At 47.4% G+C, this 18,912-nt stretch overlaps 6 protein-coding genes across 6 annotated transcripts; 2 read left to right on the forward strand and 4 right to left on the reverse strand.

The window, feature by feature from the left end:
• Positions 1-1,945: 1,945 nt before the first annotated feature.
• Positions 1,946-3,731, forward strand: F4822DRAFT_444066 (uncharacterized protein). The gene is made up of 2 exons (XM_051463180.1): positions 1,946-2,671; positions 2,838-3,731. The coding sequence occupies exons 1-2, from the start codon at positions 2,253-2,255 to the stop codon at positions 3,631-3,633; spliced, it is 1,215 nt and encodes a 404-aa protein (XP_051313073.1). The 5' UTR covers positions 1,946-2,252; the 3' UTR covers positions 3,634-3,731.
• A 79-nt stretch (positions 3,732-3,810) lies between these two features.
• F4822DRAFT_406103 (ankyrin repeat protein) lies at positions 3,811-10,524 on the reverse strand. Its single transcript, XM_051458361.1, has 8 exons — positions 10,067-10,524; positions 9,783-10,008; positions 9,672-9,734; positions 9,539-9,604; positions 9,026-9,485; positions 5,007-8,968; positions 4,659-4,928; positions 3,811-4,598 (listed from the first exon to the last, which is right to left on the reverse strand). The coding sequence occupies exons 1-8, from the start codon at positions 10,354-10,356 to the stop codon at positions 4,227-4,229; spliced, it is 5,709 nt and encodes a 1,902-aa protein (XP_051313074.1). The 5' UTR covers positions 10,357-10,524; the 3' UTR covers positions 3,811-4,226.
• A 115-nt stretch (positions 10,525-10,639) lies between these two features.
• Positions 10,640-11,975, reverse strand: F4822DRAFT_279017 (uncharacterized protein). Its single transcript, XM_051454840.1, has one exon. The coding sequence runs from the start codon at positions 11,715-11,717 to the stop codon at positions 10,848-10,850; it is 870 nt and encodes a 289-aa protein (XP_051313075.1). The 5' UTR covers positions 11,718-11,975; the 3' UTR covers positions 10,640-10,847.
• On the forward strand, positions 11,976-16,120 carry F4822DRAFT_279022 (uncharacterized protein). The gene is made up of 4 exons (XM_051454841.1): positions 11,976-13,817; positions 13,873-14,480; positions 14,534-15,160; positions 15,219-16,120. The coding sequence occupies exons 1-4, from the start codon at positions 12,233-12,235 to the stop codon at positions 15,963-15,965; spliced, it is 3,567 nt and encodes a 1,188-aa protein (XP_051313076.1). The 5' UTR covers positions 11,976-12,232; the 3' UTR covers positions 15,966-16,120.
• A 125-nt stretch (positions 16,121-16,245) lies between these two features.
• F4822DRAFT_444070 (uncharacterized protein) lies at positions 16,246-16,996 on the reverse strand (the record flags this gene model as incomplete). The annotated part of the gene is made up of 2 exons (XM_051463181.1): positions 16,246-16,805; positions 16,912-16,996. The coding sequence occupies 2 exons, from the start codon at positions 16,994-16,996 to the stop codon at positions 16,246-16,248; spliced, it is 645 nt and encodes a 214-aa protein (XP_051313077.1).
• Positions 16,997-17,576: 580 nt separating this feature from the next.
• On the reverse strand, positions 17,577-18,064 carry F4822DRAFT_430059 (uncharacterized protein; the record flags this gene model as incomplete). Its single annotated transcript, XM_051461211.1, has 3 exons — positions 17,577-17,592; positions 17,663-17,963; positions 18,022-18,064. The coding sequence occupies 3 exons, from the start codon at positions 18,062-18,064 to the stop codon at positions 17,577-17,579; spliced, it is 360 nt and encodes a 119-aa protein (XP_051313078.1).
• Positions 18,065-18,912: the final 848 nt, after the last annotated feature.

The following is an 18,912-nucleotide window of genomic DNA, read 5'->3' on the forward strand; positions in this document are numbered from 1 at the left end:
CCTGCCTTGCCTACCTTGAGGGAAGCGGTTTCTCGGTGACTCGGGTCACTTTGAATGGCTGGGAATGGGGCGCCAAGGTTTGAGAATGAAGATCGCCGTTCGATTCAATAAGTAATTCCAAGAAATGGAAAGTTTGGGAGCTGAAGAAAAGGGGCAAGTTTTTTATTGAGAATACGAAGGCAAACTCGATGATGATATGACTTTCCATCTGTAGATTACCTATTTTGAACTCGCCTCTATACGGTGTCTAACTGCGTCTTGCTCGGTACTTTTTGCCTTTCTCGTCTTGGTTTAAGCCAAAAGAACATTTGTAATAACTACTTATCTGTGATATATACCTAGATACATTAATATCGTCATGTTCATCAGCGATGATGACAAATGCTTCCCAGCCTACTAACTACTTACCTACCTAGGCAGGCAATTAAAGAGGTGCAACTGGAGGGCATATGGATGGAGTGAATCGAAAGAGACTCACTACCTGTTATTCTGGTATGTATTAAATCGAGAACCACTTCCTGAAGAAGTGTAAAAGGACAAGCCGACATGAACATGAACGGTCTGCTTTTACTTTCTGAGAAATGAGATGAAATCGTTACCTAAGGGATCGTGTAACAGTTGCGTTTGTTTAAATATGAAGATTCGCGAGTAAACTGTCTTGTCTACCTACTTTAGGTGATATGAACTGGATGTGTTCCAAGGTTTACAAGAGAGAATGCGTTGATTCCCCAATACTCAAATAGTTCTGTATCGGAGAATATAAACTCCAGTTATATTAAGAGGCAATAGGGGGCGGCTCACCCACATGTAGTGTAACCGAACTTTCCTGCAGCCACGCATGATGCAGCTAGTAAAGTGGCGTCAATGTCTCATATTAGTCATTGATCCCCGGACCGGCTCGTCATATGTCCGGTGCGGCCCGCTTTACTGCGCCATCATTCTTATGTACTATTTGGCGGCATCCTTTATGTTATTTCTAATCACTCCTAAATCGTCTTAAATCCCTCGCTTAAAGCTTGCGCTTCTTGATATCATATCGTATGATGGTATCTCAAGGAATGCGTAATAGTCATGAGTCGCTATATTTATAGCATTCATATAGGTAGGAGGAGCTAGTTGCCAAGGGTTTGTTTAATGTCTTCATCGTATCGTATACAATATTCCTCAGGCCTTAATCTATAATGGTTTACTGAGACACGAACTCTTGTTGGGGAGACAGGGATACGCTCTCCGAGAACGCCACAGCGCCATCCCCTGCTCCTCACCTACCTTAGTAATGAAATGGACCCCAAACTGAACCCATCACCAGGTCCATTGCAATTGATCCAGGGACAATATCATATAAATCGGGCTTGGTCATGTAAGATCGATATGGCCCTGAAGGACGCAATCCCTAGGAGTCGTGATATCTGTCTACTTGGGGGTACGTATGTTTTTGGCGGCTAGGACTAGCCCTCGGGAGATACTGTCTCTCACCGGTCAGCTCTTTGAAACAATGTATTGTCGGCCGTATTGACATGAAATTTCTTCTGTTATTTTGAAAGAGGAGGCTGCTTATGGAAATAAAACACACTAACTTTTTCGCGGACCCCGAGCTGAAATAGCTCTTTGTCTTACTTCCGAGTATCTATACGGTGAGGATCTGCTCTGCTATACGGGAGGTATGAAATAATTCCGATATGGTTGTAAGGCTTTTACTACCTATTATGCTTTCCTGTTCTATCTTACACCCTTCAATCGCTCAGATTATCTTTACCATATGCCTTTCCGAACTACTCATGGATCTAGGGGCCTAGGTGGACATGATTGCGTACCATAGAGGTCTTTCGCTAGATATAATCACGATATTGTCGCTTATCCTGGTAATCATTCTTATCATTTACATCCATTGTGCGTCACCTATACTAGCTGTGGGGGGATTGACCCCCATCAAATCGCGGATTTTGCTAATAAGCGTCACCACTGCTGCTACTGTATATACCGCATTGGTTGGATCCTAAATATAACATGGCTTGATACGAGGCCTTGAAGATCGAGTTAGGGAACTTGGTGAACTGGATCTGGTACAAGACCCGAGGGAATCGACGCCGAATAATGGCCACCGCAATGCCGTAAAAGAAATCGAAGGTGACTGGCGAGCCGTACTGAACATAAACACCTCTTGGGAGAAGCTTTTGCACCTCCGAGTCTTCTTGATCTTCCTCCTGAGTGCTCTGATCACTACATCCATAGTCACGTCGCTTACGCCTACCATGACTACGAAAAGAATTCCGTACCGCGCTGTCACACCTGACACTAGCTTTGGCATGTACTCTGACGCATTTGATCGGCCGTGCCTTGGTATGTGCGAGGCACCTTGTAACATGAGTCTTCGCTCTGCTTATGGCTGGCCGCTCAGTAATGGCAGTCAGTTCTATGCTAGCCAGTTTTACGCTGCTGGCAATAAAAAATGTCCGGAATCGTTCATGATGCAACTTGCACCCGGGATCAGCACCGCAAATGTTACCGACCATGTTTATGCATATTCGGGAATTGCCGTGGATCGGACTGCGATCGGGGCTCCGACCACGATCTTCTCGGGGGAAGTCTTCCAGAGTCTTTCATCACACTATGGGGGCACGTTGGTCAGCACAACTCAATGCGTGCCTGTCATGGTATCTAACCCCGTGAGGTGCGAAGTGGGAGGGAATGTGACCGTCGAGCTTCCTAATAATTTGACGATCACTCGAGGTGAAATGAGGGCATTCGGCGAGACATGGCCTGGGGGCGCCACGATCACAAAGACCTTGAATAAAACACCTTTCCGTTGATGGCGGTATGGCTAACTCCGTATTTAGCCCTTCATTGGTCGGCGAAGAACATGTAGGCAAGATGCTGCTTGGGTTTGGCGCGGTGAATGGGCCGGTTAATCAAGTACCGTATGCATCTTACCTAGCTGGTACGATCAGTAACCGGTATGAGCCAGAATATCGTGCAGGTGGCTCTAAATATGCGGTAACATGCGTCGTCAACCCGCGAAATGTGTTTGAATATCGCTTGGTGACGTTGGATTTGCGAGCTTTGGGAAAGGGATCAAATTTGGCTCAGTATCTCACGGGGGGCGAAACTTGCACGCCTACCGAACCAACAATCAGCAACAAACTATTCGCGATGGCCGGGATTGCGAGTAAAGATTTAGTTCAGGAGCATCAAGGGGTAGACGGCTATGTCGAGACGCTTGTGGAATTTTCTGGGCAGTATAGAAAGCCACCGTACGCATTTCAAGATAGTAGGAATGCTCTGGAGGATGTTTTGGGCCTTGTATCGGCTCTGGCAGTCTCAAAGATGGTAGTTATAGGGTATATTGTTCTAGCCTCGGCATTGAATGATCGTGGAGGCGATTCGTCCGCGCTTATTAAAGTAACAAGACTTGGTACTGATAGTAGCGAGGCGCTCTGGTTGCTCATTCCACCCGCCGGTAGCCTTATAATTATTTGCGTCTTGTCATTTCTGAGTTTCCGACGCAACTGGGCGCCAGTGGGAAGAGGATTCGAAGGTATATCAAGGCAAAGACCAAATCGCTACGCGGCTGAAAGTCTTTACCAAATCATATCCCTAGGCATTTCTACTAAGAGGATTTCTCAAGAAGATTAGATCTGAGGTTTTATAAGACGGATACGCGTTTTACGCGATACCATAAAAACATTTAAGAGCGTTCCCATTCAGGGGCTTTTGTGTAATGAAATTAAAAGATGCGGGGAGGCACAAGGAATTGCGCGCTAGAGATAGTTGGGTTATGGCGTTTGTCTCGCTATAATTATAGTAGGTACCCTAGGCTGACCCAGATCCATGGATGTGCTTTGGTCATCAAGTCCCACTATAAATACGGGGGACTGCACACTGTAGCTTAGCGGGCTTAGCGCATGGCGGGTATTAGGTACCCAGGAGGCAGACGTTAGTAGCCCAAATTGACCAGTCGAATTACCACCCGCATGGAGCGTCTACCACTAAATTACAGCACACTGCGGCGACCGCATACGCCACAATTATAGCGAGATACTCCCTACCTACTTGGTAAAGTGCACTGGGTTACAGCGCTCTAGGCCTTATGCTCCTAGGGTGCACACCCAAAATAGGGATGATATTGCTAACCAGGTAAAGAACTTCAGTTCCGACACACGTAAATTTAGAGTGAATCAACTACCTGGATATTAACTGTCAAGGTATTCCAAGCGTGACCCAATATATTATAAAGTAGACTCCGCATCTACATCAAAATCATCCGGATTGAATTCGGTATCATCCCCGATTGTTTCGTTATCAAACTCCAGCGCCTCACCGTCCTTACCATCATCATCATCATTGTCCTCCTCTTTTTCAACCGCATCTCCCCCATTGTTCTCTGGGGTCTCCTCGTCCGACTGAGCCTTCTCCTCGGCATTCTCACTATCAGTCGCGGATTGACTATGCGCTGGCGATGATGTCTCAAGGTAGAGAGGCCCAATCTCTTCGAAATTATGCTCGGGATTGTGCATGGTTGACCTATGGCTGTAACACTTGAAGCAAAGCGAAACATCATCGGTACACTCGATACACTTCCATTGAATACCCCATATGTTCTATGGGTGATCGGTTGGTCAGCATCTCAGGTCTCACATGTTCGAATATGGTCAACATACCACGAGGCAACTCCAACAGGTTTTATACTTGTTAGATGCCGGACGAGTCTTGTGGAAATACTCGTCCCATTCTTCAATCTCTCCATCCGAACGCTTCCGTGTAAGATCCTTTGGCGCCAGTAGGTCTTCTATATCGATATATCTTGCAACAAAATTACCCAACTTCAATGCCGACCAGTCAGCATCATAACTATGTCCACGAGCCCATAGATCGGCGCCCTTATCCAGTAGCAGATGTATTGTAGTTACAGTACCAGACCTTGCGGCCCACTATAATGATGGGAGTCAGCAACCACTTCACAGAATAGAGAGGGGCAAAAGAACCACTGAAGCTACTCAGGCACTTACCATCAACGGTGTCCAGCCGTCTTGGTCCACTACATTTATATCTACATCTTTCGTGACGAGATAGTTGATGCAGTCGGAATATTCACATCCTGCAGCAAAGTGAAGTGGAGTACGTCCATATTTGTCTTTGGCAGTAAGATCTGCGTCAGCTTCAGCGAGAAGCTTCAGACCAGCATCCCAGTATGTGGTAGCGGCTAAATGTACAGCACGTCTTCCTTGATCATCGGACACGTCAAGGTAAGCTTTACGGCGAATGAGGAATTTGAAAGTTTTGGTTCTAATTTCGCCTTCATCCGAGCACTCAGACGCAGCCAGGATGAGAGGATACCCGTATCGGCCACCCATAGCATTGATGTCAACCTTTACATCGTCAACAAGATACCGTATCATAGGCAAACGGTCATTTTCATTCCCGATATTGAGAGCAGTATATAGCAGTGACTGGCTGTATTCGGGATTCACCACGGATGGATCGGCGTTTGCTTCAATCAGCAACTTCACCATCTCCAAAGAGCCCTTGCTACAAGCTAAGTGTAGAATGCTGCCAAACTTGGAGCTGTAGACGTTGACATTGACGTTTTGTTCAATCAAGTACTTCGCGACCTCGATATTGTTCTCATTGATCGCGACTGCTAGAGGTGTATAACCTTCGTTATTTTCCACGTCTGTTGGTGCACCCTCTTCAACCAAAAGTTTCACGATAGATAAGAGCGTATTTTCGTGGATCTTATGTAGAAGAGTGTCGCCTTGGTCATCTATGTGACCCAAATCTGGATTATAAGGTAGCAAATGTTTGAGACATTCTTCGAATTCCGTCGAGTCGCCCTTCTGAACGCAGATATCCACGGCCCCATCGCCATTACTATGCCGGAATGTAGGGTCGGCACCTGCATCTAGAAGAAGTTTTACACACTCTGGAGCCTTGTTCCTACAGCCTATAAGAAGCGCCGTGTATCCAATATCTTCAGGTACTGTCCCGTCGTCCCCATAGACGATTTCTAGGTCTGGTTTAGAGTCTCCGTGTTCTAATAGGGCTGCGATCGTTTTTGGTTCGTCACGTCTTGACGCCATCATAGTTATAGTCCCGAAACTGCAGATGGAATCAATGTTGACACCCCGTTTGAGCAGCTCGGGTATAAGGTGCGGCATATCGTACGCCGCGTGAAGGGGGGTCCATCCATCACTTGCACTCCAGTTAACATCACCACCTTTTTCGAGAAGTAATTTCGCGACTTCAGTTTCGCTTCGATAGAACGCCGAGAATAGGGGCGAATCCGTATCTCCGCCGCAAAAATTGACATCAGCCCCCTTTTCTAACAGAAGCTCCACCAGTTTAATATTTCCTAAATTAGCCGCTAGAGATAACGGCGTTTTGACGTTCGAAAAATTCTTTTCGGTTATGTTAACCTCCAAGCCATGCTCAATTAGTAGGGAAACGAGATCGAAATTTTCGGTCTGGATAGCCCGCATCAAATGCATGTTCTCGCTACCGTCCTCTTGCTTTATGCTGGCCTTATACTCGAGAAGCACTCGAACAGTATCGATAGAATTATTCAGAATAGCTTCAGACATTGGAGTGCTCGAACCGAACTTGACATCTGGTTTGGCGCCGCTTTTTAACAGCTCCCGGGCGCATTGGCTGTACCCAAAACTAGCCGCGCCGATTAACGGTGGCCTAGGGGCATCTTCAGCGGGTTCGAGTTTGTCTTCGCTGTCGATATCTGCGTTAGCTTTGTAGAGTAGCTCTATTGCCTTATGATTGCCAGATTCCGAAGCAAGTTGCATAACGCCCCTGTCAGTTGAGGTCTGGTGGTGGATGACGGCCTCATCTTGCAGTAAGAGACTGATCATACGTGGGTTACCTTCATTCACAGCTGTCAAGAAAGGCGTTGACTGTTCGTCGTCGCGGATATTTAAATTTGGCTTGACGTCAGAATCGAGTAGAGCCTTGACTGTATGTAGTTGGTCCCACCACACGGCAACCCCGAATGGGGTCGTCCCCAGGTAGTCCCTGGTCTCGTCAATATTGCAGCCGGACTTTTGCGCAGCAATGAGAAGCTTGTCTAGACCGGCGGCCGCAGCTCGGCATAGTATATTTTCCGACCACTGGATCGTTTTAGGGTCTATTTTCTCGAGAATACTGTCAACGGCCCCACTATCCCCTCGTGCGGCTGTCCAAAGCAAGGCTTCTTGAAGTTCTTGGTCATTCATAGCCACTTCTTTTATTAATTGCTGCGAAAGCTGTTCATTACCGATTCTGACAGCCTCCGTCGTGGCGTAACTGATGTTCTGTTTAAAAGAGGGTAGGGATTTCTCCCTGCTTATTTGTTCATCAACTAAGTCTTCCAGGCCTAGCATAGCATAAATCGGCAGTGGTGAGATATAACTTCTCTGTATCCGATTGAAAGGATTAGAGAGCTTATAGTAATAGAACTCCCAAGCCGCGCGACTCTTCCGATTAGAGAAAAACTCATGAACAAGCCTAGATAGTTTGAACTTTCCGCTAAGCTGGTAATGCGTTGGCCAGAATCTGACTGCGTACTCCATCATACTTAGTCCCTGCGTCGCCATTAGTGTTTCGTCGAGCTGTGTCGCGTATGTGCCCTCGACATATTTCTCGGGAAACAAGCTAGACAGCTTCTCTTGGACGGCTTCTAATCCTAGGTATTTCAGACATGTCTCCACGATTTCGCCGTTTATCTTAGCCGTGTAATCTCCAGGGTTTCCTGTAACATCGATGTCGGCCAGGCCACGGTACGAATTATGGCTGAATTTAACGTCACGGCCGTCCACGACGATCATGCCACCGAATATATGGTCGAGTTCTTCCGTTAACCTTGAAGAGTCGAGGTCGTCAAGAGAAAATTCCTCGGAGGACTCTCGGACGGCAAGTGCCTCAACTAGTGCTTCAGGGGACCAAGGCTCCGCGGCGTATTTGACCAAATGGAATACATCCTTCGCCCACGCCTTTTTCTCCGGGCTTAAAGATGATAAAAAAGCATTCATCAGGTTCTGTGGCGAAACATGCGCCATATCTTTCAGGACGCAACCTATCCAAGATTTGGAAATGCCCCGTCTGCCATGATCCAGCCATTTCAGGATGCTATACCCCAAATGAGGCGTGCCTTGGCACTGATCCAGTAAGTCCTGGATTTCATTTCGATAATGCTTGAATATTGGTCGCCTTTCGATAAGGTCGTCTAGGTCTGTTCTAAGCAGGTAGCGTGTCTCGCTATCAAGAGCCGGCTGATTGGGCTTTGGGGAATCCGCTAAATCAACGCGCGAATCCTCTGGGAACGAATCGACTGCCAAATCATCCCGATTCGCAGTGGATATAATCATTCGGCAGGACTTCTCCTTATAACTTTGTACGTCAAGAACGCGCTCTAAGAACCAATTCCGTTCCTTTTGTGGGCATTGGTCGAAACAGCCGATGAAGAACGTGATATGATTGACGGCCACAGGATACATGAAGATCTTGAATAGATGGTATAAATCATTGAGCGACCAAGATCGCGTATCATCCAAGAACTTCAAGTCACCTTGGATTACGTTTTCTCGGCCTTCCCAAAAGCGCCATATCAAGGCATTAATGAAATACAGTAACATAGTGGAGAGCGTACTATACCTGGAATCCTGTTGGTCAAACTCAAAGTAGATTGTAGAGGACTCGGGACGTCTTTGATATTCGCTTGTTGTCTTCGCGCAATCATAATCGAGCCAGAAACGTTGAGAGATATCGGCGATGTCTAGGGCCCTATCCGTACTGCCGTGTATATGCAGTATCCTTGGCCCAGGGGGAGGCTTGGTGAACTTCTTGAACGCAGGATGCTTACGGATCCAGGCCACTATAGGTGACCTTGGGGTCGCAGGGTCGAAGTCCACTTTCAAGGCTCGCGTTGGAGGCAGGAGTGATAGAATACGTGCCTGAAATTGGATAACATGGTAGTTCACCTTAATTACTAGACTATTCGTTAGATCTTCTGCCCGTTTCCTTGAGTTGTATGACTTGGACTTACTGGATCCGGGGATGTTTATGGCGTTCGTGACTAACGGAAGCCATCCATCGGAAGGGTCATCCTCCATTAGTTCCATGTGACTTATCGTGAGGCAAGCGATCCTGCCATATGCTTCGAACGAATGGCCAATAGCATGTGCATAACGTGGAAAGGGAGTTACTGGATTAGCTAGTTCGTCGTATGGGCCGGAAGGTTTCGCAATGTAGGACGCATTATCGTCGATAGGACACTTGTCCAAACTTGTACGAACATTGTGAGTAAAAACGTTGAAGACCACGGCACGGTCCAGTAACTTAGTCGCCAAGAAAGTCTCATTAGCCGCATTCACCTGTCTGGCGAGGTCCTTGACTTTTTGTGTCACCCGGTATTTTATATCAGGTCCAGGAAGCTGTATGAGCTGGTATATCTGATCCTCAAGGTCATCGATAGAATGAGCTCTATGAGGACAACCTAAGAATATCTTACTCCGTGAGCTATTTCAAACTGTATATACCCATTTAAGGTCCTACTTACGATGGCGGTTGTTAAGATGGCTATTTTCCCGTATTTCTCCGGATGCGCAACGGCCAGGGATAGGGCCTTGGGCTGTCAGTATAAATATTTCGAAAGGGGCTACTTAACGGAAAGCGATGCAGGAAATACCGACCTCCTTCACAATACTACCTCCAATGTCATGACATATCCATATTATTGGTCGGTCGGTTTCGGTCTGTTAGTTATTAGTGGATATCGCGCTCCCAAATTGATTCAAACCTGCCTCTTCAAGTGCTTCTCGTCTTCGCGCATACTCTGTAACTAATGCCTCTGCGTGGGAAAGGATTCCATTTGGCTCATAGATAGTCGAGTTTTCCGAGATCAAATAGGAATAATCGACTTGTCTGTTCGATAGATCCTTGAAGAGGTGATCTCTGACCCACCACTTGCCCTCATCGTTAATCCAGACCTTTTTGTAGTCATCCCGTATACCATGAACAGTGATTATGCTATTTCGCAATAATAAGGATCATATTATCAAAGTATTTTTTAGATAAAAACGCTCACTCATAGTCAATATAATCGGATCCATTCCAGCCCATAGGCTTATTGATGTCCAACCCAAGTTTTCTATTGTTAAGGATCTCTGGGGTTGGTTGAGGCAAAACATTCGGAAGGGTGAGTAGCTCTGTGGTTCTGGTTCCTGTGCTTCTCGCATCGTCATTTTCGTCATTTTTGGCGTCTCCGTCGTCTTGTGTTTTCACATCTTTTTCTAGAAATGAAGCGTCGCCTTTCGGTGATTCCGAAGCCTGCCCCGGAGCTGATGCTTCATTACTTTCGGAAGCGTCTTCAGACATAGCTTCGGGTTTGATGCCCTACTAGCAACACCTGAACCTTTTTGAATACGGAGGGCGCATAAGTAAGCTAGCCTTTGAGCTGTGAATGGAAAATAACATTCATGAAGGAGCCTAGATCATAGCTTCAGCCCACGTCGTATGGTATGGTTAACCCAAGCTAGCGGATCCTAATGGGGTCATCTATTGACCAGGGTACGTGTGAATATCGATATGATACTGTGAGCTATTTTCACGTTTTTGTACTTGCTGCCTAGGTAGATACCTAGTTACTTAATTAATAGCAATTTATTTTACTGGATTTTATAAAGTGGAGGGCTAGCGGACCTATGCGCCTGAGATGATCGCGTGCATAGCTGGGCGTACGTGTCGTAAGCCCTGCTCCTACCCTTGTTACCTCGGCGAAAGTGGAATCAATATTCACGCTATAGTTGTGTAGAGACTCTTCAACATTATCCGATGAAATTTTCAGGCAAATAAGTCGCAGAAAGGTTTTATTCCCTAGACTTCGTTGCGCGTGTAACTATGGTTGTAAAAGTTACATCACTCAACTTCTCAAGGTCAACGCTACCCAGCTCATCGTCACCATATAGGATGTTTCTATGTGGGCGTTTCCCTTTCTCCCGAGGATCCGGTTGAAATATGATAGGGTCATCTTTAGGGATTTTCTTGAAGAAGCTTTGGGCGGCTGTTTTTTTGTCCGTTTTACATGTAAATCCCAATCCGCAGTAGAATTTCTCTTGGTCTTCTCTCGAAACGAGTACTGCGACTGTGAGGGAAGCTGGAATTCCCGACTTCTGAGTTTCGTTCTCCAATAAGGTCCACTTTACTCTTCGATATGGTGGGATATTGTTGACGAGATGCATCCCACCGTTCACCGAGATCGCATCCGACGACACACTATCGACTGTTTTTTCCCATTTTCCTCCAATACTCAAATCTGCAAAATAGCTAGCTCCAAGGCTCACCTCAGCCCCTCTCGTGACACTTTCTGACTGCGTTGTTGGCATCAGGCTATATGAGCCATCGAATGATATGCGTTCGACTTCGACATCGCCACCATCTGCACTGGGTGTGAATTCAAGCTCAATAGTTGCTTCGGCGATACGGCGCGTATTGTGTTGAGGTTTGAATCCCCATTGTAAAACAAGTAAAGTAGCGTATCGATCGCTGTCGGGGGATATAGCGCCATGAACAACCTTCTTGAGATTGCAACTGATATCTATAGCGCCAGTGCGCTGTAAAGCTTCCGTTCGGTGATAATGATCATCGGAGATGTTGAAAACGTGAAAATCACTGCCTTCTTCGCCCCCAGCTTCGAACAATTCTAGATTAACCGTTTCTGCATTAGCTTCGGTCTCCATTGTTGCATCGATACCACCCGGGCTCTGCTTCGTCACGGTTATGGTTCGATTAACGCCACCAGCTTAGGTTTTACTGTATGATACTATATCGGATTTATAGCTTTTTTCTCTCTGCTTTTTCAGCTGATGGCTGACAAAGATATAATTTGACCGAGAGGCTTTTAGTAAGAGGAGAAGGATCGACTATTATAGAGCTATGCCGGGGTTGGCTACCCTGGCCGTCAGCTTGGCTGCCTATCAGGTATTAGATTAAGATGGGGGCGGGGGAGTAATTAATACCTTGTGATGTTTCATGGAGCTATACCCTGGTCTACACTGTGTGTCTTAGCTCCCGGTCAGCTTGGCTGGGAATAGCGGATGGAAGGGAGACACTAACCCCGAATGGACCACTACTCCGTACCTTTTCGTTACCCATAGCCAGCCTTCTCAGACGAGATGTCGTTCAACCTTCAACTCAAAACTCTCACGTATACCGAAGGGTTAAGAATGCGAATTAGTATTGATGTTTATTCGCCATGTCGTCCGAGTGGGAACACGATGAGGAAGTGGAGGCCAACGGGATATCCGAAGACGAGTTTGATTTTGATGAATTAGATGGAACCGAAGACCCCCAGTTAAAACGCGAGGATGGTTATGAGCAACGTTTCAGAGCAGCAAGTAAAGCGATTAAGAGAAAGAGGAGTTTTAAAGGAGAAGACGATGTCGATGAATTCCTTACTGAATATGGTGATGTCGCTCCCAAGTCGTCAACCAAGGAGTCTGGAAATCTTCTGCACGTGCTCGTAGAAGTCGTCAAGCATACAGAAGAGATAGAATCTCACGATGTCGAGCTTCTCGTGCGGCGATTGGTCCGGAAGTATCCAGACTTATTGCTATATGGCAATAAGGATGGTTATAACCCTTTATACATGGCCATTAGAGCGTCGAATTTCCAACTCGTTGAGTATATGGTCTCCACATGCGAAGAGTGCGCCCAAGAGAAGGAGACGGCTCCGGTGGCCTCAATTCATATGAGCTGCCTAGATGATGCGCTCCGCAAGCAGGCCCAGGAAGGAAAAACAAGTCTTCATGTTGCATTAGAGGAGAATTTGAACGCCAACACGATAAAAATGTTAATAAAAAACGCTAGCGACGAGGCACTCGCCATTCAAGACAACCTCGGCAAGACTCCAATGCACTATGCAGTTCAGTTTGCGCAATGTACTGATGTCAGAGCCGAAATTATTGACACTTTCATCCAGCGAGATCTGAATGCACTTCACAGCTCCCCGCGGCCACCGAAACTATTCCTGGACATGGTTGATAAGAGCGGGCGTTCGGTATACCGTGAACACCAAAGTACCAGAGCATCCACCAAGAAAAAGTTCGATGCGTGGGCAGCCAAAAAGGCAAGCGAATCGAGGACTGCGAACAAGACATCGGAGCAGAACCGAGGGTCCAAAGATGACGAAGAGCTTGCATCTAGAGATCCCAAGGAAGCCGCTCGAATGCAGGCTAACTCAAGGGATGTGTCGCACTCCGCTGCACTCAAATCCGAAGTGGATCGGCTTGCCGGGAGACCCACCCGCGAAAAGGAGGGGACTAGCAAAGTCGATGAACGCGAACGACTGCGACAGAAAAAGAAAGAGGAAGAAGCAGAGCGCGAAAGATCGCGTCAGGAGACGGGCAGACCGAGAGACGAGACACTGGATCGTGAGAGGTTGCGACAGCGGAAAAAGGAAGAGGAATTCGCTAGAGCGAGGGAAGAAGTCGCCGAACAGAACCGACTCCTGAAGTTAGCGGAAGCTAATAGGAGAGCCCAATCGGACAATCATCCAGATCAGCTAGGTGTTCAGACTGGACATCAGAGAGGGCCAACAGAGCCTTCTCCTAATACCCCTATCAAACGAACGGGAACTTCCCGGTTTGATAAGCCAGTCCAAGACAAGCCACCTTTGAGGCCACAACAAACCAGCAGAAAGAGCAACACTGGAGAAAGGGGTAACATGGGAGTTTGGAAGAAGAACTCCGATGAAATACTTGCGAAACTCAAACTACATTACATGCGAACGAGAGACGTTGAGATGGCCATCATATTCTTATACGGCACAAATATGGATGGTGAGCTGATGTGAACCTCAAGGCAAGTTCTAACGGTTGCTGACATAACCCCTAGATATACAAATCAGCTTCGATTACGACCGTATACCACGCGAAATAAAATGGAAAGTATTCGAGAATCGATTCGGTGCTAACAGCGCGACCGGCTTAAAATTCGATGAGGTCTTACAATATGTAAATTTCCCACAGGTCAACGTACAACTAACCGGTCGACAAGCCGACATGGAGCGGGATTCGGAACAGCGCCAAGGGGCGCGACAATTTGGAGCAAGCGGTCGCAAAGATATGCAACATTTCTTTAATTGGCTGTACCAAAAAGGAGTTAGGCATATCATCAGAGTATCCGTCAATGACTCGGGGCCAAAAGTCCACAGTGACAAGGCGATTCAAACGTCGCTCGAGAGGTTCGTCGTCGAGCAATTGGACTGGCAGAAGACGGATCTGGATCCACAGACTATTCTTCATGTTAGTAGTAAGGTACCGAAGAAGCCGACGAATGGAGACCAGAAGAATATCGAATTACTTCCTAATAGACAGCTAAAGGAATTAGTTTTAAGATGGAGTGGTAGCAACGCCGTTCTTCGGGCATGGAGTGAACCCGAAGGCTTACCACTACTACCCCAGCTCAAATCAATTCGTCTTTACATGCCACAACCTGCTGAAGTATTTCCCCCTCGCCCAACCCCCATCCCAGCACTAGGCTAACCATAAGGTAGACCTACGATGACGAGCAATGGATCACCCAAAAGGTCAAAGAGTTCCAAGCTAGAGTGAACAAGAACTTGAACACTGGTACTACACGTAGCTTAACATTCAGGAGCGAGGACAACTCCGAACCGACAAAAGATACCCGCCAGATTAAGGTTAAACCCGAATACGCCAACATAGACGAGGAGCGCAAACTAACGATGGACGATATGCCCCTCTTAATATCTTCGCTCCCCGCCAAAGGTGTTAACTCGCACCGATGGCTCGACTCCACATCCAGATTCGCCGGTCTAATGAGTAGATTCTGGAAAGACACCCTCGACGAATTCACAAGCTCGCGCAAACTGGGCGCCCAAGGAACAATCGAGAAAGCCGAGGAGGACGTCGTAGTCGCATTAATCGACGACGGCGTCGACGTATTCGATAGCGCGTTTTCGGGTCAAGTACTCGAGGGGAAGAGCTTCGACTTCCATAACGGTAAAGTCCGACCGCCGTTCTCGTCGGCGAAGAATCATGGAACGGTGATGGCGAGTATGATACTGCGTGTCTGTCCTATGGCTAAGATTTACCCGATCCGACTTAAGACGTATGAGGTCGGCGGAAAGAATCAGATTGTTATGAAATATGCGGCGCAGGTAAGATCCTAACCATCACCCTTTTAGTACCATGCTAACTCGTCGCCTTCCTCTCCAGGCCATCCAAGCGGCCCTAGATAAGAAGGCGACCATAATATCGATGTCGTGGACTATCCCGATGCCAGAAGGGAAGAGTAAGGAGAAAGATGAGATGAGCAAAGTCCTCCAGAAGGCTGTCGACAGGAACGTCTTAATGTTCTGCTCGTCCCCCGATAGAGGGAAGTTCACGGACCTAGACTATCCCAGCGGTTTCCAACGCGACAAGTTCTTTCGCATCGGCGCCGCCCGAAACGACGGCACTGTATTCAACTGGACGCCCGAAGATGGTATAAGTTTCGTATTACCGGGTGTAGATGTGGTTAAGAACCAACTCGGTAGCGGGACTTCGTCGAGGGAAGTCACGAAGAGGATAACGGATTTCGAGTACGAGACAGGCTCGAGCGTAGCGGCGGCATTGGCATCGGGTTTAGCGGCGATGATAATCTATTGTGTTAAAGTGAGTGTGTTAGCGCTGAAAACGGCGAATGCGAATAAGGGGCACATACTTGGTATGGGTATATCGTCTAACGACGCGACTCGTATCACGGAGTACGAAGCTATGAAGTTTGCCTTTACCCAACTCGGAGAGATGACAACGAATAACTTCATTCCGGTGTGGGAGAGGTTGGATCCTGTTAGCAAGATGTTAGAGGACGCCCAGGCAAGGCGTATGGGTCAGGAGGAGACTATCGAACAGTTCTCTCGGTTCGCGTCTTCCCTAATAAAGCGCGATCGGGTAGAGCCTGGGCCTACTGGAGGTCGTTGATGAGAAGGTGGCTTCTTGATATTTAGATGTTAGTTACCTAGGTAGGTAGGCACGATATACCATATTATAAAGCAACTGCTTTTTTTAAATTTCATCAATACGGCGCGGTATTTAGAAAAGTCAACGAAAACATCAAATCAAAAACTCCTCTGCCATGAACACCATTCTCCATGCCGTCCATTCCCTCCTAGCGGACTACCTCGGGATGGCCCTTAATCCGTCGGGGTAAGGTATAGCACTCCATCGGGGGCTCTCCGGGTCGCTTAAGGACGCTACTTAACTATTTTGATTGGCCTGCTTGCGCATTCCGCGCCTTCACCGTATGGCGACGTAGGTGTCGCGCCACCATCTCCTTGGTACTAAACGCCGTATTGCACTCCGGCCAGTTACACTTCATGTGGTCGCCGGCCGCCGTATTATGCTCTCGCAGGTGGATGTTGAGGCCCTGCTCGCTGGCCAGGGTGGCGCCGCATCCCTCCCAGAAGCACGTCGTTCCGATGTGCGATTCTCGGAGGTGCTGGAGAAGCACGGTTCTGGTCTTGAACAATTTTTGGCACTCGGGGCAGGTCTTGTTCTCCGGAGTGTCAGGCAGCGCGGTTGGACCCGCCAATCTAGGAGGTTGTGATGGCCGGGCAGGTTGCGCCGGCGAAGGGGGCGAGGAGGGCGAAGAAGTGGCCCTCGAGGCTTGAGAGGCCTGTTTCTGTGTCGGGGGAGTGACACTCTTCTTCGGTGAGGGGGTGCTCTTGGCCGGAGTAGGGGCTCTCGGAGGCTGAGAGACGAGTCTCTGGGCCAGCGCCGCGACACCCGGAATCACACCAGGAGCGACAACGCCGTCCCGCGCTGGTGATTTTGTTAGTATTTATTTTGTAATATAGACGCGAGGCGGAAAGGTTAGAGTGCCGTGGAGCTGTATCGGGATTCTGTCGTGTGCTTGTTGGCTACATACCTCTCTTATTTTCTCTTCGGCGTGCCTCGCCACCCCAGTAGGGGAGCGGCGTGCGTTTGCCCTTCTTCGAGTTGTCGTTGGTCATTGTAATAAGTTGATGGGTTTTTGTTTTCGTATTAAATCAAGCGAGAAAGGGTATGGAAGATGATTGTGAAGAAAAGCGAAGAAAATCGTGGTGAGTAGGAGGTAGGGGAAAAGAAGTTGTTTTGGGTTGAAGGAGAGTGAAGGGTTGGATAGGTAGGACCTTTAAATGTATTTCACTCCTGGTTCCTTCCTAGAATCAAGTCAACGGCAGGTGGATACGCGGCACTGTAGAATCGAATACGAAAAAAGAGTGGCTAGTAAATTCCATCTGTTTGCCATATATATAAAAGATTACGTTCGTCGATAGCTAGACAACTTTATGTAATCCGCGTTTTACACTGTGAACACCTTGACAGTGCCAATCAAATTAGTCCCGTCTTCGATTAATCACGGAATTACGGTGGTCAGGCCACAGTATAAGAACGACACAAGTGTGGATGATCAATCATTATTGGCTATCTGGGTACCTAAGGTTGTAAAGACAATTGACATTCTGGTCCTTGGGTGTCGTCCACAGGCCATCCCTAGCAAGTTCCCTCCATAGCAACACATACGTTACGCGTTTTTCCACCGAAGTCTACTCAGAAGGCATTGTTCCTAGCTAGTTGTTAGCGATGATTTAATTTAGATTGATAGGATTTATTACGAACAATACCAGTCGGCTTACTGAGATGCTTGACTCTTCAGGGCCTTCACCTGATGACGACGAAGGTGTCGTCTGACACCCTCCACAGTCGGAAAATCATGGTTACAATCGTGCCAATGGCAGATTAAATGGCCATTTGCGACGTTTAGGGCTTGTACACGATTATGCTCACGTATATGCAGGTTGAGTTCTTCCTCGGTAGTCGTTGTTGCGGTGCAGCCAACCCAAAAACACACTGTACCGATGTGTGCCTCTCCCTCGTGTTGGAGGAGGGTGGCTCGTGTCTTGAAGTGCTTGTTACACTGGGGACATACATGCTGCTCTACGAGCAGTATATTTGTTAGTATTTCCCTCCAGATACCTGTTTATAATTTACGTACCGGTGGCGGCTTGAGTAGCCGGGTTGGTAGACGAAGAAGCCATCGTGGCGGTAATTTCGAGTTAACAGTTGGGGTTATTCGTTGATGTTGTTTTGGGATGGAGAAAGAAAAACTACGTATTTGGGAAGCTTGAGAATTTCTTACGGCTGGAGGGATGTCTCGGATTCACCTAAATGGATAATTATTCTAGCACCCAGTTACCTTGGTTATGGTTCCTTCCTCTAATTACGTATACCTAGGTACGATAAATAGATAGTACGGCGTAAAGTCGGAGAATAATCGCCAGAAGGGCCTACGTAGGTACCTAGTTTCTCGCTAAATAAGAGAGATACATAGGCAGCGAAGGGTTCTAAAAGGTGCCCTGGTGGTTTAGTACATTGAAACCAGCTGTCACGGGCCAGGTGCCTACCCTACATGTACCGATCATACAATAACCGACTCATACACGCAATCGAGCGACTTGTAGAAGGCACCATAGGTATTTACATTATGAAGCAATTTTGGATCTGCTAAGGATGAGTCTACACTTCAGATGAAATACGACTTGCCGTCCGAACCGGTGCCTGGTGACTATGAGAAAGGGGTAGATGTGGAGCTCAAAGTTACACCGTTTGACGGGTTGACGCGATGATTGACTGTTAACCACTGCAGTTGCCCTTGGTATATCAACAAACTTCCTAGGTACAAGAGGGCAAATGACCCCGGAACTCCCCGATACTCGGTACACGGCGATTAAACTCTTAGAGCACATTAAATTGGTCTAGGTACACACCAGCTACACGCCAGAACGCGAGTGGACTAAAGCGCCAACGCTAATACCAGGTATATTACCTATTAATACATGTATCTGCATGTAGTTAGGAACATATCACCGTAAGTACTGCCTAGATA

The sequence above is a fragment of the Hypoxylon trugodes genome (assembly GCF_022578975.1).
Source record: "Hypoxylon trugodes strain CBS 135444 unplaced genomic scaffold F4822scaffold_6, whole genome shotgun sequence".
Lineage (NCBI taxonomy): Eukaryota > Fungi > Ascomycota > Sordariomycetes > Xylariales > Hypoxylaceae > Hypoxylon > Hypoxylon trugodes.

Coding starts and splice junctions, on each gene's coding strand:
- F4822DRAFT_406103 (XM_051458361.1), bottom strand. CDS start 10,356: ATGTCTGAAGACGCTTCCGAAAGTAATGAAGCATCAGCTCCGGGGCAG. Junction 9,486..9,538: donor CCATCTTAACAACCGCCATC/GTAAGTAGGACC, acceptor TCACGGAGTAAG/ATATTCTTAGGTTGTCCTCA. Junction 4,599..4,658: donor CCTGTTGGAGTTGCCTCGTG/GTATGTTGACCA, acceptor GATCACCCATAG/AACATATGGGGTATTCAATG.
- F4822DRAFT_444066 (XM_051463180.1), top strand. CDS start 2,253: ATGACTACGAAAAGAATTCCGTACCGCGCTGTCACACCTGACACTAGC. Junction 2,672..2,837: donor ATGGTATCTAACCCCGTGAG/GTGCGAAGTGGG, acceptor CTCCGTATTTAG/CCCTTCATTGGTCGGCGAAG.
- F4822DRAFT_279017 (XM_051454840.1), bottom strand. CDS start 11,717: ATGGAGACCGAAGCTAATGCAGAAACGGTTAATCTAGAATTGTTCGAA.
- F4822DRAFT_279022 (XM_051454841.1), top strand. CDS start 12,233: ATGTCGTCCGAGTGGGAACACGATGAGGAAGTGGAGGCCAACGGGATA. Junction 14,481..14,533: donor ACATGCCACAACCTGCTGAA/GTATTTCCCCCT, acceptor ACCATAAGGTAG/ACCTACGATGACGAGCAATG. Junction 15,161..15,218: donor TTATGAAATATGCGGCGCAG/GTAAGATCCTAA, acceptor CTTCCTCTCCAG/GCCATCCAAGCGGCCCTAGA.